This window comes from Onychostoma macrolepis, chromosome 05 (genome assembly GCF_012432095.1).
Source record: "Onychostoma macrolepis isolate SWU-2019 chromosome 05, ASM1243209v1, whole genome shotgun sequence".
NCBI lineage: Eukaryota > Metazoa > Chordata > Actinopteri > Cypriniformes > Cyprinidae > Onychostoma > Onychostoma macrolepis.
The window spans coordinates 45,544,595-45,571,331 of record NC_081159.1 but is presented as its reverse complement, the minus strand read 5'-3'; the positions used below and the strand labels follow the sequence as shown (position 1 = coordinate 45,571,331).

Below are 26,737 nucleotides of genomic sequence, written 5' to 3'. Positions count from 1 at the left end.
TGAGATCCAGCAAGGTCTAGAAAATTCAATCATCTGTCTGAACTGAGTCAACACTGAACTGACTGGAGCTGAAAAATGACACTACTGTCTTTTAGCGCTGCTTTACAGAACATAGTTGAGTTTCCATCATTGATTTTGCTTAGGGATGGTAGATATGGCCTATATATATATATATATATATATATTAGGGGTGTCAACGTTAACGCGTTAAAGCATGCGATTAATTTAAAAATGTTAACGCGTTAATATTTATTTAACGCAAATTAATCGTTTGATAAGGTTTGACCCCAACTTCTTCCCATCATCGCAGCGCGGAAGGTTATCTATCATTGTGTGATGAGGGTACAGCAGTGTTGCCAGGGTAACGGCACAAGTGGGCTATTTTGAAAATACAGTCACGGGAAAAATTACAGAGGTTGCGTTTTTTTAAAGGCTTTTACACAGCAGAAATAAACATGTCAACAGACACTATAGATTATATAAAATAATAAACACATGATTACGATGGGATATTTGTATGTGATTTTCTTGATATATATATATATATATATATATAAATATATATAAATTAGTGCTGTCAAACGATTAATCACGATTAATCACATCCAAAATAAGTGTTTGTTTACATAATATGTGTGTACTGTGTATATTTATTATGTATATATAAATACACACACATGCATGCATATATTTAAGAAAATTATGTTACGTTTATACATTAAATATATTTATATATGATATAAATTATATGACTATAAATATATACATGTAAATATTTTCAAAATATATGCTGTATGTGTGTGTATTTATATATACAAAATAAACATACACAATACACACGCATATATTCTGTAAACAAATTTTTTTATTTTGGATGCGATTAATTGTTTGACAGCACTAATATATATATATATATATATATACTGTATATTTATTTCTATAGATATTTTCCCCATATTATATGATATTGATATTTATTACGATATTCGTTTACCATCAGTGGGAAAGGAAATGCTTTTCACATGTCTGTCAGACCTTGATAATGAATGTAAACAGAACTTGTTTGTTTAACAATTAAACTCCACAGAGTAGCTGTTTTTTAATTTAGGCTCCCATGAAATCCATTTTATTTTTCTTTACAATTTTGTGCTTTTTATGATTTAACACAAATTTATAATCAAAATGTATGTCTAATGAAATGAATTAATAACATTTAAGCAATTTAATCTTTTAAAATGTGATCAAATGATAATATGACAATTTACAGCAAAATACTTTTTTGGAAATAAATAAATGCACAACAGAAGTGTATCGATTAAAACATGGATGAAAATATATCCTGATTGTATGATACTCCTTAAAAATAATATCCTTATTATTACTATTGATAAGTACATTTTAGTGTTCAGTAGAAGTATATTTCCGTCATAATTTCTTCAAGTTAAGCCAGACTTTGATGCTGGTGAAGATCTGTGAGTGTCAGTGTGTGTTCGACGGTGGTTTTCTCAAAGTAAACGCTGCTGAAGTGACTCTCAGAGATGAAGAAATGGAGATGAAGTTCGTGTCTCATTTATTGAGACGCAGACGAGCGTCACGTGTGTTTGAGTTTGTGCAGTAGATGAAATTACGCCATTCATTCACATGCAAACTATTAGTGTTTATTTCTGCTCTTAGATTAAAAACAAACTCCAGAGTTTATCATCATTATCAGAGATGGCAAAAGTACACACATCCTTCACTCAAGTAGAAGTACAGATACTCATATTTAAAAATACTTTGGTAAAAGTAGAAGTACTGGCTACACTTTTTTATTCAAGTTAAAGTAAAGAAGTATTGCTATGACATTTACTTAAGTAAAAAGTACCCATTACTACTACCTGATTTAGTGTCACGCTGGTTACTGGACCTCATGTTATATTGACACATTAATACAAAATAACTTACATTTAATATTTTGTTAGCTAATGAATGTATCATGGCTGAACAACCATCATTTTTTTTTTTTTTTTTTTTGTATGGCCATAACATTTTAAAAAAGATTTAAAACCTTAAGTTGGGCCTGTGCAAAATAATTAAAGATGCTCCATTGAACTGCACCTTCACTTCCATTTTCCTTTTCAGTCTCTTCATTTTCCATGATATCTCTCTATATCTTACTTTGTATGTGTTTACTTTTTTCCACTAATTTTCTTGTACCTTTCACTTTTCCCATCAGCCATCTGCTGTTATGAACAGAACTGTCTCCACCTTGTTGCAAAACAAGCACCTTATTTTATTCTGTTTGCAATAACATAACTTTATTTTAGTTCAATTTAAAGTATCACATTATGACCATGTGTTGTTGTTCTATCTTATAATGACTTAAATACTATAGATTTAGCGAAACTATACTTTTAAATTGCCTAAATATCAAAATTAGTATAATAATAATTACATCATGACGATCTATTTAAAGAAAAATTCTAATACTGTACATGTTATTGCTTTATCATGAGTCATATTTTTCTCTTACCAAAGTTAACCATGGTTTATTACAGTAGACGTATATTTTTATATATTTTTATTTATTTATTTATTTTTTGGCAGATTGATTACAATCACTATTACTACACATTTCATGGTTAGACTATAGTTAGTGTAGCAAAACCATGGTTAATTTGTGGTTACCATAGTTTAACTATAATTTTCGTAAGGTTTGTGTTGTTATCTGCCCTAGCTCCCACTCCTCTAAACGTTTTATAAAACGATGTTTTATAACATTTGTTTGTTAAATTACTACTACTGTAACTTTACAGTAGATAATAATGATGTTCTTTATCATACAGTATTTTGAGTGATGATAGTAATTTAGTTTAGTTTACAGTAGGCTATTATTTAATCATCTGGCTGCTACTTTTTAAGAGTTGCTAGCAGTTTAATTCTTAACGAAGTAAACAAACACAAAACTACAGCCTGTTTACAGATGAAACTGACCTGCACTTGAAGTCACAAACAGGGGTGCGTTTCCCAAAAACAACTATGGTCGCAAGTTCCGTCGTTACCAATAGAGTTCAATGGAACTAACGACCATAGTTAGCTAACGATGCTTTTGGGAAACGCACTCCAGGTCAGTAGTTTTGCCTCTCTGATCCACTCCATCCTCGAGTCTCTTGCATTGATTACTCTGATAGAAACCGATAAAAATCTTTTGGAGGATATGCGGAGCGCGAGTCGAATCACGTTACAGTCAAGAACCGATTCATGATTTATTATAGATTTGTTATCGAATGGTAAATCACCAAAACTAAAGTAACGAGCCTGGTTTGAAAATGTAAGAAGTAGAAAGTAGCCTACAGATATTTGTGTAAAAATGTAAGGAGTAAAAGTAAAAAGTAGTCAGAGAAATAAATAGTGAAGTAAAGTACTGATACCAGAAAAATCTACTTCAGTACAGTAACAAAGTATTTATACTCCGTTACTTCCCATCTCTGATCATTACTATACACATACATTTTATTACGATCTCAATATGATATTATTATTTATCATCCAGCCCTAATTCTGTTGTTTTCCTGTTCATCTCTGTGAATCTTTGAAAAGGTCTGTACTGTGTAAAGCAAACTAATGGAAGCGTCAGATTCCCATCAGAGACTGCGGCGTTCAGGCGTTTAACACTGAGCTGCTATCAGAGACTCGTGCGTAAGCCAGTCAAAGCCGCGGCTCACCGTGAGGTCTGCTCATGAAAGCCCAGCCTCGTCACAGCTCTGATGGGATTTCTGCAGAACGTCTGAAGACGCCATGAGCTCCTGCACATGCAGGGATTGAAGAGCTTAGCAAAGACAGAGAAACAGGATGATCTTCAAGCTTCATTCATGTGGATTCATTCAGTTTAAAGAGCGATTCGTTTGCTAGACGCTTCATACGGAAGACCGAAGCCGCAGCGTTACTCACGTGATATAACCATCATAACACACAGCAGTGGCCAGAAGTGACGCCTGGCCTAGCAAAATGGACATCTTTATGCAACGGTTTTACTCTAAGCATGGAGTGTAAAACTAATGTATGTTACAGTTTTTTCTGATGGCTTAAGCACATTTTTTGTAACTATTGGCTATTTTTGCAAAACTCTACACACAAATAAGAAAACCCTTCACCAAATCAGCAAAACATTGTAGTTTTCTTGCAAAAGCTAATAAACCATGCTTAACTCTTCAAACCTTCGTAAAAATTGTATTTTCGTATCAAACAGTTAACACAAGCCATCACATTAATAAGCACACAATGCACCAACTACACACTGATGGTATGAATAAAAAACACATCTGGCTTTTGCTTTCTCTGTGCACAAGGTAGGCTATGTCAGTTTGAGGTCATACTTTTGTCATAGTTCTGTAAACATAGAGGGATCCAAACTTCAAGTACTGGTGTTTATTTACACACATCAAAACAAACACAAGTGTTTTTTTCCAAGTCAAAACAAAATAATAATTTCACTGTGAAAAAAAAAGAAATCAGTCTACATCGTGTCGTCTCTCTGGGTCTGGCCACAAAATTTTGTCTACATCACATGCAATGTCCTCTAGTCCAAGGCACCGGGGAAAATATCTTCTGGAATGGCGTATCCAGGCCTGACATGATGCCTGGTCAATATCCCCACATGCCTCCTCCATTGCCTGTAAAAGGGCTATGCGTTGATGGGGATGACGGTCATAGACCTTCCAGCGCCAGGCAGAGAAGAACTCTTCAGTTGGATTCAAGAATGGAGAGTATGGGGGGAGGTTGAGTACAGTGAAGAGTGGGTGATCTGTAAACCAGTTGCGGACCAAAGCAGCCCTATGGAAACTAACATTGTCCCATATGATGACGTATCTGGTCTGCTCTGGTCTCTGAACATTAGTGAGCATGTCATGTAAGGTGTCCAGGAATGTAATAATGCGTGCAGTGTTATATGGGCCCAGGGTTGCATGATGGTGAACAACAGCATTTTGACTTATAGCTGCACACATAGTTATGTTACCACCACGTTGTCCTGGGACATTGATTATGGCACGGTGTCCAATAATGTTCCTGCCACGTCTCCTTGTCTTAGTGAGGTTAAAACCAGCCTCATCCACAAAAAACTGCTCATGACCCATGACATCTGCCTCTAGCTCCATCACTCTCTAGACAAGACAAAACAAATTCAGCACAGCAGGCCCATGCACAGCACTACAGTATGCACTTCCAGATTCAGTACCAATGATACTATAGCTTACCCGCACATAGTCATATCGCACGTTCACTGTTTCTTTCAAAAGGTACTCTGTAGATTTGTTTCATTCGGATTCTGTTGTGGGCAAGTACACGACCTAATACAGAAATGCTCACATTGTGTATGTTTTGGAAGGTGGTGTCATCCTCAATTATGCACTGCTGAATTTCTCGTAGCCTTATGGAATTATTTGCAATCACCGTATTGACTATATGTGTTTCTTGTTCTGCAGTGAACATTCTTCCTCTGCCCCCAGCATCTGGTCGTCTAGCAATTCTGTAAAGTAACAATTTCAGTATTTTTACATCTATGGTATTGTTGTGTTTCTCATTAGAATATGGCAGTGCTACAAATCTTAGTGCAAAGTGACTGTACTAACCGATTCTCATTTCGAAATGTCCTTATGATGCTTGCTACAGTGTAGCGGCTCAAGTTAGGCTGAACCCGCTGGCCAGCTTCCCTCAGGGTCATTCCATGGTTGATTACATGGTCCACTATTGTAGCTCTGATGTCATCAGTAATTCTATTTCTTACTCTTCTTACTCTTCCTCTTCCCCCTCCTCATCCTCCTCTTGCTCCTCCTTGTCCTCCTCCTCTTCCTCCTACTTCTTCACCTCCACGTCCTCTTCCTCGGCCTCCTCTAATTCTCACTCTTCTCACTCTTCCTGCTCCCTCCATTGTACTCCACAAGGACAGCTTACCTGTAGTTTATTTATAGTGCTTAGGCTGATTGCAAAGTGAACTAATTATCTAAAACAGTTTTCACATGTGACAGTGTGCCAGACAGTTGGCAAAATAGTGTAAATAATAGCCATAAATGTGTATAGTTTTGCTAGGAGTGTGTTGATCATTTGGAAATTGAGTGTAAAGCAGTGAGTTGTGTTTACAGTTCCACAAAAAGAGTGCTGTGCAGTGGATTGTACCTACAGTTTTGCAAAGTGTGTGTTACAAAATTGCAAAGTGAGTGCAAAGCAGTGTTTGTGCTTTTAGTTTTGCAAACTCAGTGAGTGGTTTTGCTATAAGTATTAATAGTTTTAGAAATTGTGCTATAAGAATCACAGTTAGGGTTTAAGCATTCAGAAAAAACTAATAACGCAATGAAACATGACAAACTGTGTCATACAAAGAAATTATGTGCAAAGTAATCTGCTGTAATCAGAAACAAGAGAGAATCAATCCAATATTACAGTTTTTTTTCAGCTGCCACAGTTTCTGAAAGCTGTCACTCAAACAGCAGAAGCACACACCAAATCTGCAAAACCAGACACTGATTATCAGCCTTTGACTCTGTTTTCAATTTCATAAAACACTTTTTGCAAAACACAACATATAATTCTCTATGTAACACACAAATCTTACAGGAATTAATATTATGGCAAATGTTTGCTTTTGAGACATGTTTGTGATGTTTTGAATGCAGTGCTTCACTTTGCAAGAGATGTGAGGCATTTTGCATTTTGTGTGCAGTTCTTGGATTTGTGTGTAGAATTTTGAAAAAAAGAGGCAAAGTTTTGAAAATGTGTGCAAGCAGCTGATAAACTGCAATAATTGATTACATTTAATGTGTTTTTTAGTTTTTGTTTTTCTATGCATTTTTTGCATAGTAAAACAAAATGCATATTCTATGATAAGCTTTCGTTTGCTATTCTAATATTTTTTTTTTTCTCGGTTAAATACTTTAACCAAGTCAGTGTTTTCTTCTTGTCACATTTCAATCTTAAAAGGTCATTAAAAGCAAATATAGAGAAATGTCCTCTCCAGATGTCACTTTTGGCCACTACTGTATGACAAAAACACAAAAATCACAAACAATATTACACTGTGACTGAATTGACTGGAGCTCAATAATGACACTGCTGTCTTTACAGCAGAATTTGGATTTGTCTCATATTTGATGAACAATTGTTGATTCTGTTATTTTACTGTTTATTAATTTAAGCTGCTTTGAAACAATCACTTTTCTAAAGCGCTAGAGAAATATACTGTATGACTTCTTGACAAAACTACAATTAAATCTTATGTTAAGTTTGCATGACATTGTATATCATTGTAAGCAGGGCCGTAGCTGGGGTTTGCGGGGCCCCAGTGCAGGTTGTACCGGTGGGCCCTGTTTGAAATTGTTTCATTTGTATGTTCGTTCTATTTATTTATTTGTGCTATTTACACAATGTTTAAGTTTTTTCAAGTTTGTAGGTTGCACTGCATAGTCTTCACTGTAAAAATTAAATATACAGTCAAACCAAAATTAATTCACACACCTTCAACATTTCTTACATTATCAGAGTTTATTTGCTATAGTTTAGAAAATGGTAATAAAATATGACAAGAACTCGGAGTTAAACTGTGTCAGAACAAATTCAGCTTGATAATGTCAGATAGCTTTGATAGAAAGGTATGTAATGGATTACAGTCAACCAAAAATTCAGACAACTGTTAGTATGACAATATTTACACAACTATCAATACTTTGTATAGTAAATTAGGCGCGATCACTTTAAGAGACAATGCGTCCATTATAATGATACACATCCGATTTCTTTCTCCACTGTTTACTTTCACTTTTCACATGACCGACAGTTTTTTTTTGAGGATACTCTCCAAGACGGGTATTTTGACATAATTTTGTATGTATTTGTTGGTACAAGAAGAGGCAAATTCGGCATTCAAGTGCTTTGAGACGCGTCTCTCTGCGTGCGCCCTGTGCGCACAGAACACAGTGCGCAGGTGCTGAATTGGGCTCTTGCACATCTTTTTCTGTTTGCATGTTTAAACTGCAATTTGTATTTGTTCGTTCAGGTGCAGGAGGATGCAAAGGAGAGCTCGGTTCGGTGTTGCTGTCCGTGAGACACGTCTCTCTGCGTGCGCACCGAACATGGCGCGCGAGTACTTTTCCGCGTATTGTGTTTGAATGCTTTAAACTCTTTTGAATGTTTAAATTGGCAAGGCTTAAAAACATGTGCAAATGATAAGCTTTTGTGACAATGCGCAGCGGTGGCCCGTCAACTGTCCTGAGCATCTTTTTAGGCTGGCCTCAGCCAGTCGGTTGAGATCGCCGGGGGGTCCCCCCTCAGCCGTGGGCCCCTATAATCGTCACCACCTTTCACCCCACTAGCGACGGCCCTGATTGTATGCCATGACAGTTATTTTCCTGCCATAATGACACTGTAGAGCTTTTCTGTAGAGCTGCTTTAACTGAATCAAATTCATTTTGCAATTAAGGAACTTTGCAACACTGAGAATGTTATTGAACTGAACCGAATCAACACTGAACTAAACCGATCTGCATAATAACTCTATTGTCTTCTGTAGAGCTGCTGTACTACTGGTATTGAAAATATCGTTTATTACAGTGAAGCTGCTTTGAATCCGTCTGTATTGTATAAGGTGTTATATATGGAAGCAGAATAATGACAATAGTTCTTGAAACATAAAGCATGCTGAATTCCACAAATCGAAAAAAGATGCAGTTCTTGGATTTGTGTGTAGAATTTTGAAAAAAGAGGCAAAGTTTTGAAAATGTGTGCAAGCAGCTGATAAACTGCAATAATTGATTACATTTAATGTGTTTTTTAGTTTTTGTTTTTCTATGCATTTTTTGCATAGTAAAACAAAATGCATATTCTATGATAAGCTTTCGTTTGCTATTCTAATATTTTTTTTTTTCTCGGTTAAATACTTTAACCAAGTCAGTGTTTTCTTCTTGTCACATTTCAATCTTAAAGGGTCATTAAAAGCAAATATAGAGAAATGTCCTCTCCAGATGTCACTTTTGGCCACTACTGTATGACAAAAACACAAAAATCACAAACAATATTACACTGTGACTGAATTGACTGGAGCTCAATAATGACACTGCTGTCTTTACAGCAGAATTTGGATTTGTCTCATATTTGATGAACAATTGTTGATTCTGTTATTTTACTGTTCTGTTTGCATGTTTAAACTGCAATTTGTATTTGTTCGTTCAGGTGCAGGAGGATGCAAAGGAGAGCTCGGTTCGGTGTTGCTGTCCGTGAGACACGTCTCTCTGCGTGCGCCCTGTGCGCACAGAACACAATCTTGCAGGTGCTGAATTGGGCTCTTGCACATCTTTTTCTGTTTGCATGTTTAAACTGCAATTTGTATTTGTTCGTTCAGGTGCAGGAGGATGCAAAGGAGAGCTCGGTTCGGTGTTGCTGTCCGTGAGACACGTCTCTCTGCGTGCGCCCTGTGCGCACAGAACACAGTGCGCAGGTGCTGAATTGGGCTCTTGCACATCTTTTTCTGTTTGCATGTTTAAACTGCAATTTGTATTTGTTCGTTCAGGTGCAGGAGGATGCAAAGGAGAGCTCGGTTCGGTGTTGCTGTCCGTGAGACACGTCTCTCTGCGTGCGCCCTGTGCGCACAGAACACAGTGCGCAGGTGCTGAATTGGGCTCTTGCACATCTTTTTCTGTTTGCATGTTTAAACTGCAATTTGTATTTGTTCGTTCAGGTGCAGGAGGATGCAAAGGAGAGCTCGGTTCGGTGTTGCTGTCCGTGAGACACGTCTCTCTGCGTGCGCCCTGTGCGCACAGAACACAGTGCGCAGGTGCTGAATTGGGCTCTTGCACATCTTTTTCTGTTTGCATGTTTAAACTGCAATTTGTATTTGTTCGTTCAGGTGCAGGAGGATGCAAAGGAGAGCTCGGTTCGGTGTTGCTGTCCGTGAGACACGTCTCTCTGCGTGCGCCCTGTGCGCACAGAACACAATCTTGCAGGTGCTGAATTGGGCTCTTGCACATCTTTTTCTGTTTGCATGTTTAAACTGCAATTTGTATTTGTTCGTTCAGGTGCAGGAGGATGCAAAGGAGAGCTCGGTTCGGTGTTGCTGTCCGTGAGACACGTCTCTCTGCGTGCGCCCTGTGCGCACAGAACACAGTGCAGGTGCTGAATTGGGCTCTTGCACATCTTTTTCTGTTTGCATGTTTAAACTGCAATTTGTATTTGTTCGTTCAGGTGCAGGAGGATGCAAAGGAGAGCTCGGTTCGGTGTTGCTGTCCGTGAGACACGTCTCTCTGCGTGCGCACGAACATGGCGCGAGTACTTTTCAGCGTATTGTGTTTGAATGCTTTAAACTCTTTTGAATGTTTAAATTGGCAAGGCTTAAAAACATGTGCAAATGATAAGCTTTTGTGACAATGCGCAGCGGTGGCCCGTCAACTGTCCTGAGCATCTTTTTAGGCTGGCCTCAGCCAGTCGGTTGAGATCGCCGGGGTGTCCCCCCTCAGCCGTGGGCCCCTATAATCGTCACCACCTTTCACCCCACTAGCGACGGCCCTGATTGTATGCCATGACAGTTATTTTCCTGCCATAATGACACTGTAGAGCTTTTCTGTAGAGCTGCTTTAACTGAATCAAATTCATTTTGCAATTAAGGAACTTTGCAACACTGAGAATGTTATTGAACTGAACCGAATCAACACTGAACTAAACCGATCTGCATAATAACTCTATTGTCTTCTGTAGAGCTGCTGTACTACTGGTATTGAAAATATCGTTTATTACAGTGAAGCTGCTTTGAATCCGTCTGTATTGTATAAGGTGTTATATATGGAAGCAGAATAATGACAATAGTTCTTGAAACATAAAGCATGCTGAATTCCACAAATCGAAAAAAAGATGCAGTGCTTGCGTTTTAATGCCTTGTATTTCCAGGGCTTGCAATTTTAGGTCCTGAAATTTAACATAGTTGTTTATTTAAGCTGTGAATATTTCAATTCAAAATATTTTATTCATAATTAAAAATTCAATTATTCATATTCACTTTCCATAATTCACTTCCAAAATATTAAATCTGTTTAAAAATACGATATATAATATTCGACAGGCAAATTTCGGTAATTTTATTTCACTTTCCAAATTCGCTGCCACAAATTCAGTGGTTAAAATTCGGCAGAAAATTCAGCGTTGCACATCCGGCAAATTAATAATTTGCTAAATATATATTGCCAATAACTCGCCTCAGACAATAATTTCCCTAAGTATGTACACTACACAAATATTTTTAAGAAAAAAAAATTACAGTAATTCACCAAAATGGGATTTTTTGTGTTCTAAATATTGTATGTTACTAGTGACCAGACAAACTTACTACAGTTGAAATTTTTGCCAACATCTTCCTCACTGTACATTCAGAATATAATTATTCTTAAGAAGAAATTACTGTAATTCACAAAGTTTTTTTTTCTTTTCTTTTTTTTAAATATGCTCCAAAAGTTGTAGTACATTCCTAGTGACTAGACTGACTTACCATAGGTGAAATTTTGCTAATACCTCCCTTAATGTACATAAAGTACATCAATATTTTATACTACAACCTTTGGAACATGAACAATTCCTTTTGAGGTCTTACATATTTTTTGTTGTTTTTGTTTTACAGTTTTTTTTCAATTGCTAAAATCCATTTGTCTAATCTGTAGTCACATTTTCAAAACTCTAAACACAATTAGCAAAACATAGAAAATAGCTGATTCTCAGTTGGAGGAATAGTGAGGTGTTGAAGCTCTTTCCATTACATCAACAACAAAATACCTCTTTGAATTGGTTTTGTGGATGCAGAACAACAGAAAGAATCAGAAAGAGAAAAAAAAATGCAGGAATGGGGGGTGGAGGTTGCAAGCAAATTGGAGTGTGTAACCAAACTGGATCGTACGAAGAATCCAGGGCGACAGTCCCGGCAGGTGCCTTCAGGTATGGAGGAAGGCCGACAGAGGAAGCAGAGGGGGATATCAACACGGGTCCCTGCTCTGAACGTCCCCCCGAAGGGAGGGACATGTATCTGGCTGAAACAGAGGAGAGCTCATAGCGTCCTCGTGCATGGAGGCATGACCTAACGAGGCCGTAAAGGCAAGGGCAGGAGATACTGACGCGGGGGGAAAGCGCTGGGAGTCCCTTACCACGTGTACAATGTCTGCAACCTGTAACAACTCTAAGGGGAGAAAACTTGAAGCGTCTCTTACTTTCAACAGTCGCCGAAAAGGGGAAGTGGCCTGCGCTCCTCGAGATGTCCCTGGCGGCAAGGATGGCGCAGTTGGCAGAGGAGAGCATCTCAGAGATGGACAGATACATTTTAGCAGTCCGTTGCGATCCAACGAGGCGAAGCTCTCCTCTTCCTGGTACGCATATCAGGAGCGACCCGAAGAAGCAGCCGCAGGGGGCTTGTTCGGGCATTTTAAATCTACCCGCTTGCGGGAGTGCTGGCGAGTAGCGGAACGACCACGAGCTCCCCAGACCGTGTATGATGGGGGACGCGTCGGATCGCACACTCTACCGACTGGCTCTTTTCTGGGGGCCGGGCGCTCCCTAGAGGACGAAGTAGAGGTAGAGGCAGAGGCCGGTTCGCATGCACAACGTGGCATGAACTGCTTAAACGCAGCTGACTGCGTTTTAGCAGCCCTGAACTTATCGACGATGGTGTTAACCGCATCGCCGAATAAGCAAGAGCTGGAGATCAGGGCCACCAAACCTGCCATACTGCGTCCAACCGCCCGCGCTGTATGCTTAGTAGCATTAAGGGCCAAGTCGGTAGCCCTGCGAAGCTCCTCCTTAACAGCTTTGGGGGTCACACCATCCCCCTCATCCATCTCCTTCAGTACCTCCGCTTGGTAGGCCTGAAGGATGGCCATAGTGTGGAGGGCCGCACCTGCCTGTCCCGCCGCCATGTAGGACTTACCGACCAAAGCAGAGGTGGTTCTACACGGCTTGGACGGAAGGAGAGGGCGGGACTTCCACGAGGGGCGGAAGTCGGCGAGAGGTGCGCAGCGAGCGGGACTGCGGCGTACCCCTGCTCCACAGAACCAACGAGGTTGGTGAAGTCAGCGGCCGCCGCATTAGTGAGGCGGGAGGAGAAAGGCTGCTTCCAAGACCTGGAAATCTCATGATGCAGGTCAGGGAAGAAAGGCAGCTTCCTCCTCGCCGGGCGTGAGCCAGAGCCACTGAGGAAACGCTCGTCGAGCTTAGATGACTGGGACTTGCGAGGCTCTTCCAGCCAATCTAAGCTCAACTTCTCAGAGGCGCGTGCCAAAACGTCCACGAGTTCTGTATAGGCCAGAGAAAGCCGCACCTCCCGGATGCTAGGTGGGAGAGCATCGAGTGACGCGGTTCCGAAGTCCTCGGAATCGGAGGCCGCAGTGTATAAAATATCCTCCAACCCGAAGGAAACGGCATCCCGTGCCTCCGGGCTGGGTGCAAGACAGCCGCGAGAAAACTGGACCAGAGAATTCATGCGGTGACGCCCAGGCGATGGAGGAAGAGAAAGTGAAGACTGCTCACTCTCCATAGCCTCGAGCTCCACATCCGAACTCCAAGCCGTGGCTTCGCGGAGGGAGGAGGCCTCCGGAGCAGCATGGTGGGGGAGAACGGCAGATTCCTGATAAAAAAACACGAGTCTAGCGCGCAAGGTTTTAAGAGTAAAATTCTCGCAGTACTTGCAGTTAGAAATGCCAAAGATAGTGTCTTGTGCATGGGCCAGGTCGACACATCTGACGCACGTACCATGCTGGTCGTCACTCGCGATGAGGCAAGAGCACGGGGGTTGGCATCGGCTAAAGTCCATTCCACTCACCACTAGGAGAATAACAATTCCACAGATGCGGTCGCTGAAGTGGAAAGAATCCCAGACTAAAACGTTGTGAAGAAATGGGCCAGAAAAACCGCGAGAAGCGAACGCTTCTGAAGAGAGGAAAATCTGAAGATAAGATGGTGCGAGCGTGGGTCTATGTCAATATAACGTAGGGGCGGTATCTTGCGCCATCAGTCAATGAATTGGTGTGATTCTATAAGGGCTTCAGACAATTGTCACACCTGGGGTGTTCCCATTGCGTAAAGCTGCGCAGCATTGAGTGAACCTATGAAAGAGAACGTTCATTTTCTGGTTGACATACACTCATTAAGTTACAATTTTAATCTGCTCAAGCAGAATGTTAATGTTATCTTGTGCTTTAGCAAGGTTTTTCTGGCTAAAACTAGCTAATGTTAAAGTTAGTGAATCCATGCTAATGTACAAACTTAAATAGCAGACTGTTCTCGCGTCTTGTACAGTGTAGGTCAAAAACACATTTAACGAAGGTCTACATTTCTGTGCCTCTCCATATTAAACTGGTTAAATGTACATTAATTTAATCGCACCCTGCGATACATGAACAGTGTTGATCCTGCATGTTGTCATCCGCGATCGTGATGACCGACCGTAATATGAGACTTCTCCCGCTTGCATCGTGATCTGTAAACCCTCCTTCGAGTTACCCACCGTATTTATTTTTAAATATTTTATAAATCCCTCCATGGAATATTTAATTCCCATTTGGTGGCCTTCTGTGTCCAAAATTGTGCAAAAACATCATGGGACAAGGTTTGACACAGCAGCTGTCATTGTAAGACTCCCTTTGTTTGTCAGATTGAGCAACAGTAACCATGGGGGGCGGGGCTTACCGATAGGTCAATTGTGAATTGTACATACAGTAAGGGAGATATTGGCAAAATTTTACAACGTACTACAATCTGTGGAACATGAAAAACACTTTTGGTGAATTACTGTAGTTTAAAAAAAAAAGATATTTGTGTACTGTACATAGATATTGGCAAAATCTAACCTGTAGTAAGTCAGTTTTGTATCTATCAACGTACTACAGCCGTTGGAACATGAAAAAAAAAAGAAGAAGAAAAAAAAAAAACTTTCCAGGGAACTTTTATATGTAAATAATTGTGTACTACAAAATCTCATCTGTAGTAAATCACTATGAGCAATACAAGCTTTACAATTTGACAGTGTGTTATTTTAAATGTTAAAAGTAATTTTAATTTAAATACTCTGGATGTTTTAACCCAGTCGGTGTAATTGTCAGACGTCCACTTGGGTGCGATAGCGCATCAATGCTTTCTCAGGTTTACATTTGTTGCACAAATACACCTAGGCGGTTTTGAACTCCTTTTTTTATAAAGTGGTTGCTTACTGTTAAAACTAATCGTGGTATTGATATCTTTGTAGGACTGCCGACTCGATAGATCAGTGGTAAGGGAAAGCAACGAAAATGCAGCGCGTTGTGTTCTTCTGACCTCATTTGCTTGCCTGTATATAGTTCGCATAATCATCAATAAAGTGTATTCTGAGATCTGAGGTCTTATATCACTGTATTAGTTCACTGAGGAGCGTTAAGGCTGATTTATACTCTAATATACTGTATTAGTTCACTTAGGTGCGCGCGCCAAATATGACGTCATCTCGGTGTTGGCAGAAGTTCGCTCTGAGTGTGCGCGACGTCGTTTTAATTGCAATGCATCTTTTTTTCGAATTGTGGAATTCAGCATGCTTTACGTTTCAAAAACTATTGTCATTATTCTGCTTCCATAGTTATAGAAGTAAATGTGACGTGACAGTAACTCTGCTTCTTTGAATAATCCAGCTCTTCCAGACTATCAGAGCGCTGCTGTCTGGCTCCGAGTGTAATCCCGTTAGTTCCATACGGCATTAGCTCAAACTCCAGCCGCTGCGACACGACTCCCTGCGTCCGCCGCTCTGAAGGACTCTGGTGATTGCAGGGCTCTAATAGAGCGACACCTGTCTGACTTCAACAAGGGGGTTTTGAGTCAGATTCAGACGAGAACCATTACGCTCAAATCACTTTTAATAACACAAGACACTCCGAGAGCAGAACGTTTGTACAGCTAACACAGAATCAGGCATAAATGTTAGAGATTTTCCTCCACACTCATCCTCTGACGACAGAAAAGCAACTAATGCAATAATGCAAGAGCGCCGAGACGGCAGAGGAGACGTTAACAAATCTTACAAACCCTTGAAAGCTATCGTACTTTATTGATCTTATTTGCTGTAATTAATGTTTCAGCATGATGTCATCCTCGAGATTTCAGCAACAGCCATTAAAATCCCAAAACACTAGTTTCCTGATAAACAACAATCATCTCAAACACTGCTGGAATGCTTTAGACATGCGATCTATGCAAAGAGCCTAAATACTGCTGCTCGTTTGAGTCCGCTCTGGTACGGATGCTCAGCTCATGTTTTTGCATTCAAATGCACTGCTTTTTAAGTGTTTTTCTACGTGAAAAGGCACTAGATGGACATCCTTGACTCTTGTGCTGCATCTCACTGCTTTTTAAGTGCATCACGTTTTTAAATGCATGCATTTTCCTCAAACATGACACAATAAAGCCACAAGTGATAAACGTGTGCTCTTCTTTGTAAATAAGCAAGTACAAGAAATGGCAGCACAGTTTGTATATCAAACAACACGGTTTGTGTAGCTGCTACACTACCAGTCAAATGTTTCGAATAATTACAGTTTTTTCAAGTTTTGAGAAGACTCACCAAGGCTGCATTTATTTGATCAAAATTTTTAAAATTGTTTAATAAAACATTCCATATAAAATAGCTGTTTTCTATGTGAATATATTGTAAAATGTCATTTATTGTGTCCCGTGATCCTTAAGAAATAATTTTTTGCTGCTCAGTTATTATTGGTGCTCAGTTGTTAATAATATTATTTATTCATAACACTATTGTGCAGCACAACTGTTTTCAACATTGATAATAATCAGAAATGTTTGTTGAGCAGTAAATCAGCATATTAGAATGATTTCTGAAGATCATGTGACACTGAAGACTGCAGTAATGATGCTGAAAATACAGCTGTGCATCACAGAAATACATTACAGTTTAACACATATTCACATAGAAAACAGCTGTTGTACATTATAATAATATTTCACAATTTTTTTTAGGTAACACTTTATTTTAAGGTGTCCTTGTTACACGTTACATGTACTTACTATTATAATAACAATAAATTATGCATAATTACATGCAAATAACCCTAACTATACAATAAGTACATGTAGTTAATTACAGTTTTTCTCAGTTGATTTGACACTTTTCTCCAATGCAATGTACTTGTTCTCAAAACAATTAGCACAGCACCCAAACACAAAATTATCTTAACCAAACAGTTCAACTTTACTGCAAAATGAAGCACTGCAATTTTTTCTAGTAATGCGTTTATTAAAATTAAATATCATCAAATCTATAGGTTTGTTCTCTAATGATTATAAAACATAGTCAACTGTAGATGCACAAATACACTAATGAAAATACATGTTTATTGCAATTCTTCAACAGGGAGTTTTGTTATATAGGCTATATATGTATATTGTGTACAGTGGGGGAAAACATTTTTTTGCTCCACTGCTGATTTTGTAAGTTTGCCCACTGACAAAGAAATGAACAGTCTATAATTTTAAATGATAGGTTTATTTGAACAGTGAGAGACAGAATAACAACAAAAAAAATCCGGAAAAACGCATTTCAAAAAAGTTATAAATTGATTTGCATTTTAATGAGTGAAATAAGTATTTGACCCCCTATCAATCAGCAAGATTTCTGGCTCCCAGGTGTCTGTTATACAGCTGAGATTAGGAGCACTCTCTTAAAGGGAGTCTCAGTTTGTTACCTGTATAAAAGACACCTGTCCACAGAAGCAATCAATCAATCAGATTCCAGACTCTCCAGCATGACCGAGACCAAAGAGCTGTCCAAGGATGTCAGGGACAAGATTGTAGACCTACACAAGGCTGGAATGGGCTACAAGACCATCGGCAAGCAGCTCGATGAGAAGGTGACAACAGTTGGTGCGATTATTCGCAAGAAACACAAAATAACTGTCAATCTCCCTCAGACTGCGACTCCATGCAAGCTCTCACCTCGTGGAGCTTCAGTGATCAGGAGAACGCTGAGGAATCAGCCCAGAACTACTCGGAGGATCTTGTCAATCACCTCAAGTCAGCTGGGACCATAGTCACCAAGAAAACAATTAGTAACACACTACGCCGTGAAGGACTGAAATCCTGCAGCGTCCGCAAGGTGCCCCTGCTCAAGAAAGCACATGTACAGCCGTCTGAAGTCTGCCAATGATTCAGAGGAGAACTGGGTGAAAGTGTTGTGGTCAGATGAGACCAAAATCAAGCTCTTTGGCATCAACTCAACTCGCCGTGTTTGGAGGAGGAGGAATGCTGCCTGTGACCCCAAGAACACCATCCCCACCGTCAAACATGGAGGTGGAAACATGATGCTTTGGGGGTGTTTTTCTGCTAAGGGTTCAGGACAACTGCACCGCATCAAAGGGACGATGGACGGGGTCGTGTACCGTCAGGGCCAGGGCATTGAAAATGGGTCGTGGATGGGTCTTCCAGCATGACAATGACCCAAAACACACGGCCAAGGCAACAAAGGAGCGGCTCAAGAAGAAGCACATTAAGGTCCTGGAGTGGTCAAGCCAGTGTCCAGACATTCATCCCATAGAACATCTGTGGAGGGAGCTGACGGTTCGAGTTGCCAAACATTAGCCTCGAAACCTTAATGACTCGGAGAGGATCTGCAGAGAGGAGTGGGACAGAATCCCTCCTGAGATGTGTGCAAACCTGGTGACCAGCTACAAGAAACATCTGACCTCTGTGATTGCCAACAAGGGTTTTGCCACCAAGTACTAAGTCATGTTTTGCGAAGGGGTCAAATACTTATTTGACTCATTAAAATGGAAATCAATTTATAACTTTTTTTAAACGTGTTTTTCTGGATTTTTTGTTGTTGTTGTTATTCTGTCTCTCATTGTTCAAATAAACCTACCATTAGAATTATAGACTGATCATTTCTTTGTCAGTGGCTAAACGTACAAAATCAGCAGGGGATCAAATGCCCCCACTGTATATCTAAACAAACAAACAAAAAAGTTGTAAAAATGTAAAAAAATTGTTCTCCAACTTTTCCGAACCATTCATACAGTTCTTGAAACAAAGACACGTTTCTCAAAACTTTTAACACATTTCACCTGTTTTCACACATGCTCCAATTTGCTCAGTGTTTTCTGCAAAACTCTACACAAGAACAGCATCATTCTGCACAGATTTAACACAAACACACAATATAACTACCTCTGTATTTGTGCAGAACTGAGAGTCTGTCGAGGGACGCAGAGACAGTCTTTTCTCAGAAGACTAAGAAAATGTTATAGTATAACAAATAAGGATATTATCCTGTAATACAACTTGGCAGAGGATGCTGTATTTATTTATGTACAGTAACTGACAGTACGTTCCAATGTGTGTTTACTGCATATTCAGTTGTTTGGTTTTTGTACTTTTCTCTTCTAGTGCTTTTCATCTACTGTAGGATCACTTTACAGTAGTGTAATGAAAGTAAACTTTTAGTTTTAGTTTAGTTTATTGGTGAATTTTACTGTATCTTCACAACTCTATTTATGCTGCATACTGTAACAGACACTGACTTGCAAGATGTCTCCTGTTTCCCAAAAGCAGTGTTTTGAACTGATCTCACTAGTGTTCTCTAGTCAGGAAAATAGTCTGTGTTTGACAGCTTTGTGTGTCGTCTGAGGCCAAAGTTTGAGCCTGACAAAAGAGAACATGTTTTTGACTAAAATGTTTGACTTTGACCTGAAAGTCTGAAGTTTGCACAAATCGGTGTGTAGTTTTGAGATTGTGTTTATAGTTGTGAGAAAATGGTGAATTGTTTCATGAATTGTGTGTTAGCAATCGAGAAAAACTGTAAAATCTGTTTGTGCCAACTTCAGCAGCAAGGACTGCAAACAAACTTTTCTGATAACTACAGATCAGTCTTTTACAGCACAGTGGTGGATATATATATATATATATATATATGAAGGTTGAATTCATGCTTGACAAGCTCCTGTCTCAACATCTCCACATGCTTCCTCCTTTGTGTCTGGTGATGTTGTTCTGGACCACCTTTATAAGTCCCCCAGCTTCTCTAAAGGACAGTCCATGATTTTTTACATGCTCAATTAGGGTAATTCTGACTTCATCTTCTCCATCCACTTCCTCTCTGTCTGTGTCTTCTTACAGTTTCTCCTCAAGCTCTCTCCACTAATGCCCTCCTCTCTACTCATCTCTTACTCTTCTCCCTTTTCTTCTCTTCCTCACATCTTCCTCTCTGCTCATCTCTTTCTACATGTTACACTTTTCATCTTCTCTCTCATTACACCCCTTTCTCCACCCACTCCACCACCTTATAGACTTACACCTCTTTCTTTAACACCCCCCCCCCATTTATTTATTTATTTTGAATATTCATTCTTGCTCTTTGTATACTTTCCCTTTTATTATTACTCTAAAGCGATTGTGATAGATGTGTAAACGATTAGGAAAACTGCGTTTCCTGTGTTGCGTGTATGATTCACCGAGTAGTTTTCAGTTTAGGGCCAATCGAAAATACACCATTCATTTGATAGAATGACAAATCAATTACAAAGTGTTCAGATCACTGTCTTAACGGTTTTGAGAACAATGACCTGAGTTTGGAGAAATGCGTCACACCAAACACACACCAAATCTGCAAAACCAGACACTGATTCTCAGCCTTTGACTCAGTTTTCTAGTTCAGAAAACACTTTTTGCGAAACACAGCACACAGTTCTCTATGTAACACACACAAATCTAACAGGAATTAATATTATGGCAAAGGTGTTTGCAAATGTTTGCTTTTGAGACGTGTTTGTGATATTTTGAATGTAGTTCTTAATTTTGCAAGAGATGTGAGGCATTTTACATTTTGTGTGCAATTCTTGGATTTGTGTGTAAAGTTTTGAAAAAAGAGGCAAAGTTTTGAAGATATGTGTAAGCAGTTCAATCCAACCTTGCTGAGCAGAAGAGACTTCATTAAAAACATCAAGAAATCTTAACTGATCCAAAGGCTTTAGACTGCATACGGGCTGTGATGGACAGTGATGGACCGTCGCTCACCTGAGAGAAGTTGAGTCCGTTCAGAGGATGGCACTGCTCCTCCACCTTCTCCACGGCTCCTGTTCTCTTCCTCATCCTCTGGGCCTCCTGCGCCAGGTACAGGTCCAGCACGGGAACGCCGCGCGTCTTGATGTCGGCCTCGGTCAGAGAGTTGACCATCAGCATCACCCAGACGGGCCGCTTGCGCTCCCAGTTCCCGGCGATGGCGTTGAACAGGTAGTCTGCGTACAGGCCCTTGCCCCGCTGGTCCGGCGTCATCCAGGAGGGCAGCATGAGCTTGACGTAGTCCAGGTGAGTCTTGAGCCGGCGGTAGATGTCTTTGGGCAGCAGGTCCTGCAGGTTCTCTCCCTGCGGCAGCAGCTGGCAGCTGGTCAGCGCGGAGATGGTGTACGGGTCGGTCAGGTCCAGCTCGAAGTACACGATGCTGCTCTCCTGGAAGGCCTGCTTGGAGTTCTCGGGGATGAAGTCCCAGACGCGCGTGTACGGGACGTGAATGGTGCCGTAGAAGTACGAGGGCGGGTCTCGCTTTATCGTCCACAGGAAGGAGTTGAGCTCGCTTTGCTGGAGACAGAAAGAAAGAGGAAGATTCATCAGGCAGCTAGAGGCTTGAAACACCAGCGACAGCACACTAGCATTCAAACATCTGATTTTTCTTCAAGGTTTTTAAATGAAGTCTCTTCTGCTCACCAAGGCTGCATTAATTTGATCAAAAATATTATTAGAATGTAAAACAGCTGTTTTCTATGTGAATATGTGTTAACCTGTAATTTATTTCTGTGATGTGCAGCTGTATTTTCAGCATCATTACTGCAGTCTTCAGTGTCACATGATCTTCAGAAATCATTCTAATATGCTGATTTGCTGCTTGAGAAACATTTCTGATTATTATCACTGTTGAAAACAGTCGTGCTGCCAATATTTTTCTGCAAACCGTGATACATTTATATATCAACAAATATAAATCTTTTGTAACATTTTAAATGTCTTTTACTGGCACTTTTGAGCAATTTAATGTGTCCTCAATTAATAAAATAATTAATTTCTTTAAAAAAAAATCTTACTGACCCCAACCTTTATATTTACAGGTTTTTTTTCAGCTGCTTACACAAATTTTCAAAACTTTGTCTCTTTTTTCAAAACTTTACACACAAATCCAAGAATTGCACACAAAATGCCTCACATCTCTTGCAAAATGAAGCGAACATTTGCAAACATCTTTGCCATAATATTAATTCCTGTTAGATTTTTGAGTGTTACATAGAGAATTAAAAACAGTAAAACATATAGTGAAATAATATTACCGTTACTATTTCTATACTAATATATAGTAAAATGTAATTGATTTCTGTGATCAAAGCTGCATTTTCAGCATCATTACTCCGGTCTTCAGTGTCTGAAAGGATTTGAAAAGGAAATAGCTTCACACACTTGTTATTGACCGATAACCTCAAAACGTCCAAATATTGGCCAGTAAATGTCACTCTGTCACAACATCAGTGTTTTTTCATCCTCCCAGATTAATGAGATGAAGATGTGCAGCTGTGAAACACTTAACGGACTCTTGAAGCTCATGAAGTTTCACTCAAAGCAAGGCAGGCTGTTTGTTTCTGAGCGCTGAAGAGCTGATGTTTATTCACAAGCTGGTAATGTCTTCAATACACAGTTAATATATCTAATTAGTGCCTGGCCTGAGCGTCCAGGGCAATACACGTCCAGACCGACGGCCATTCAGGACCAACTTTGACAGTCTGACTCTCCAGAAACAAGTTTCAACAAATGCATATTGAATAAAGTGACAAAAACATAGTTTATATGTCAGCTAATGCAGAAGCATTGTGTTTTATGTTCAACAAAGTGAGCCTTTAAAACTCTATCAATGTGCAAATATTGCTTTCTAAGAGCTCTTATCTTCCATTCAAACACTGTGATTTAAACCTTTTTAGTGCAAATGACAGTAAAAAAAAAAAAAAAAAATCACCCAAAAATTCGTTTACATGTCAGTGTTTATATTCCATTATCACACATGCATGTTCCATATCAAAGAACTTAATAACTTTCCATCGCTGACATTAGGAGTCATTATTGGTCCTACATTATTTAACATTAAACCAGTTCATGTCATGCAACTTTAACTTTTAAGTACATAAATATTCGTATTTGCACCGTAAATGTTGATGCGCTGCTGATTTGATTGGTGATATCTACTATAAGGACGTGATTTGTGAGTTTTTAATAATGAAAAGCTCTTACTTTGGCTTTGAGGTCGCAGCTGGTCTCTCTGGGGTTGTGCTGGTTTGCTCTCACCATCATTATCAAGCAGGTTTGGAGAAAAGCGCCCCAACTAACCACCACCATCACCATCATCTCAGTCTTCTGCAGGATCTCCACCAAACTCGACTCTTCTTCACTGACGATCAGAACATTCCACAAGAGTGAAGAAAATCCGAGAGAAGTCCTCAGAGCTCGTGAAGTCACCCATCCTGGAGAAGAGCTGGACTGAGCCAGAGGCGCTCGAGGAGGAACTTCTGCGACATGATGGCTGTTAGAGAAACTCCAGCTCCATACGAGCAGATGCAGTCTGTCATGAAGCTCATGCTGCAGTGTTCACTTCACACACATCCTGATCGCACGAACACACACTCAAACCGCTGAGGAACTCTTCAGTTTGTACTTTAGCGGATCTGCTTTTAGAGTTTCTCCTCAAACTCTGCAAATGAGTCGCTTCTGTTCCTCCGCGGCTTCCGACTCTCACTGCAGCGCAACAAGTTCTGAGCGTGTGTGTGTGTGTGTGTGTGTGTTTCGGAGGGGGCTTCACCTTCCCCAGCAGCCCCCTCTCCGGGTAAATACTGAGACCTGAGCATCTCGGAGCCCCGCGGAACTCCTGCAGAAGCAGCGACACACACACACACACACACACACACACACATGCTAAGATCTTCATTTGGACAACTTTAAAGGTGATTTTCTCAATATTTAGATTTTTTTTTTTTTGCACCCTCAGATTCCAGATTTTCAAACAGTTGTATCTCAAATATTGTCCTATCCTAACAAACCATACATCAATGGAAAGATTATTCAGCTTTCAGGTGTTGTATAAATCTGGCCCACAATTGCACTTGTGTGTGTGTGTGTGTGTGTGTGTGTCTACGTGTTGTACTTTAAAGAGCTCTGGTGAATCGATCCTAATGACATTCTGTGCTCGTCTGTTGGATTCTGGGCTCGTTCAGATTTCACACAAACCTGGACTTCATCCTGAATCCATAAGAGTTGTTGGGAAGGTCACAGATTACAAGTTACCCTATTTAAAATGTAACAAGTTGTGTAACTATTTCAATTACTTTATTAAAGTAATGCAACTGATTACACGATTACTTTTTGAAATCTTTCAGAATCCTTCATCACTTGAATTAAGATTATAATAATTTGATTTTTAAGTACAGCCACCACAAAATCAGACTTTAGCACTTTGAGATCATTCTGAGGTTAAATACAGATTTAAAATCATAACAAAATATAGTTTAATAGCTATGATACTGTTTCTGAAATCAAATCTTTGCATAGTTATGACAGGAAACACTGATATCTAAAAATGCTTTGGAAAAAAAAAACAGTTAATCTTAAAAAAGAAAAGCATATACATAAATGTGAAATTGTAGCTGAAATAAAGTTTTTCTTATATATTTTATTTAAGTTACTGTTTATTTTATTTCAAGTATTTATTACTGTTATTATTATGGTTTTATTTGACTATTAAAATAAACTTTGAGATGAATGTTTGTCTCTTATAAAGATTCACGTCACATTAAGAACCATAAAAACAATTTCTTGATTTTCTTGTAAATGTATTTGACTGTCATCATCATCTGCATTAAATCAGGGAGAGCAGAGCCAGGTCTGAAGTAAGACTTTACTAAATTCTGTTTATAAACGTCAAGTTGTCACATTTTATATTCCTGTAACATTTAACTTTTAAGTTTCTGTTTCTGTTTTATGCTGGAATAAACTAGTGATAAATGATTGCAGCATCTCAGTGTAACTATTGAAATCATTCTAATTGTCTGTGATGTTGCAAAGCATCATGGGTAGATGCTGTTTAGTTCTCACACTCTTGCAGAAGAGCAGAGCCCTTCATGGACTGGTTTTGTGATCATCCTCATCCTCACAGAGCCCCTCATCCTCGCGCACTGAGAGGGCAGGTCACAGCGCCCCCGTGTGGAGCTGCTCTGATATAACATGTTTGGAGCATCTCCGACTGCTTCTTATTTATTTATTTATTTATTTACAGTGCACAACATATAAATACATGCATGGTCAGAGGAACAAACATGAAAGTATCTCTAATAATAATAATACTAATAAAACATTTACAGCAACAAAAACGAAAAGGCATAAACATGGATTTACATACACATTGAAAAGCTCAATATTGTGGTTAAATTATATCTTCCTCTAAATTCTCAAAGCATCAAAACATTGAAAGTGTTTTGGAATGAGGGATGAAATTAGAGCATTAAATTCAGAAAGAAAAGTGGAAGACACAAATTACATACAAGATTTAAGAGATACATGTTTTGGGTTTTCTTAATAAAAATAACATCTTTGAGAATGAAACTGTGAATCACATTTGCAGAGCTAAAAATATATAACAATCAATAAATGGGCCACTGTTTCTTCCATAACACCACAAAACGAGCAAGTCTCATCGATATCAGAATATGTGGAGATGAAGGAGTTAACAGGATGATTTGATGATCTTTCTCATGGCATGAACAGAAAACTTGCTCAGCAAAAGAAGGGTCTGGCTGCAGACATGCACATGCACTCTCAGGCACCTGCACGTCCGCACGTGACGTCACTTGCAGACTTTTTTATTTTTTTATTTGATTTAATTAATTATTATTATTTTTTTTTTAATTGAATCTCTCAACATTTTACACAAGTAGCCAGGTTTTCAGGTTTGACAAGCGACCATGTATGACACAGAGATAGCTAACTACACTATAGATCAAGACAATAATTTCAGAAGCAAAAGTGATGTGATTCTGCAACCGAGCCTGGTCCAAACACAGGATTTAGGTAAGGAAACGGTTATTAAGTATTTGTATTGGCTGCCATGCCAAATCATGCACCTGCTTTTCTGTTTAATTTAAGTGTTTTTGTGAATGTATATGCTTTAATAACAATAATTGTAACATTTTACAATAAGGTCCCATTAGTTAATGTTAAGAGTCAGTGAATTATTGTAAAGTGTTACCCAAATAATGGATTTTGAGCATTTACTTTGCGGGTCTTGTCTTTTTCTCCTACAGATGACTTGCAGGACTCTGTACTTTATATTACTATTAGTTTTAATCGTTTAACCACCACAGTGTCTTCATCGGCAACACACACGGTTTGGGTGCGAAAAGTGCAAGCGACATTGTAATTTAGTTTATTTTTTCTTGTCTTCACCACATGGCTACTTGTGTAAAATGTTGAGAGATTCAATTTAAAAATGATTAATAAATACAATAAAATAAGAAATAAAACAGGCTGCAAGTGCATGTCTGCAGCCAGACACTATTGGGCCTTTTTCTGATCTATATCTGTTTAAAAGAACCCCAGCAGAATTTAACCTTGGAGAAATCTTTCTTTTCATTTGAAAAACTTTGCAGATATGTCTGTACATCTTAGTCAGCTTGATTCATGGGTCTGAGGATAA

At 39.2% G+C, this 26,737-nt stretch overlaps 1 protein-coding gene across 1 annotated transcript in view; it reads right to left on the bottom strand.

Annotated features, from left to right (window-relative positions):
• Positions 1–23,788, bottom strand: part of trabd2a (TraB domain containing 2A) — a 70,325-nt gene extending 46,537 nt beyond the window's left edge. Inside the window, exons 1-2 of the mRNA XM_058776450.1 lie at positions 23,287–23,788; positions 21,037–21,597 (exon numbers count right to left, since the gene is read on the bottom strand). Of these exons, the coding sequence (XP_058632433.1) occupies positions 21,037–21,597; positions 23,287–23,400 (675 nt within the window). The 5' untranslated portion in view covers positions 23,401–23,788. The remainder of the gene's footprint in view (positions 1–21,036; positions 21,598–23,286) is intronic.
• Positions 23,789–26,737: the final 2,949 nt, after the last annotated feature.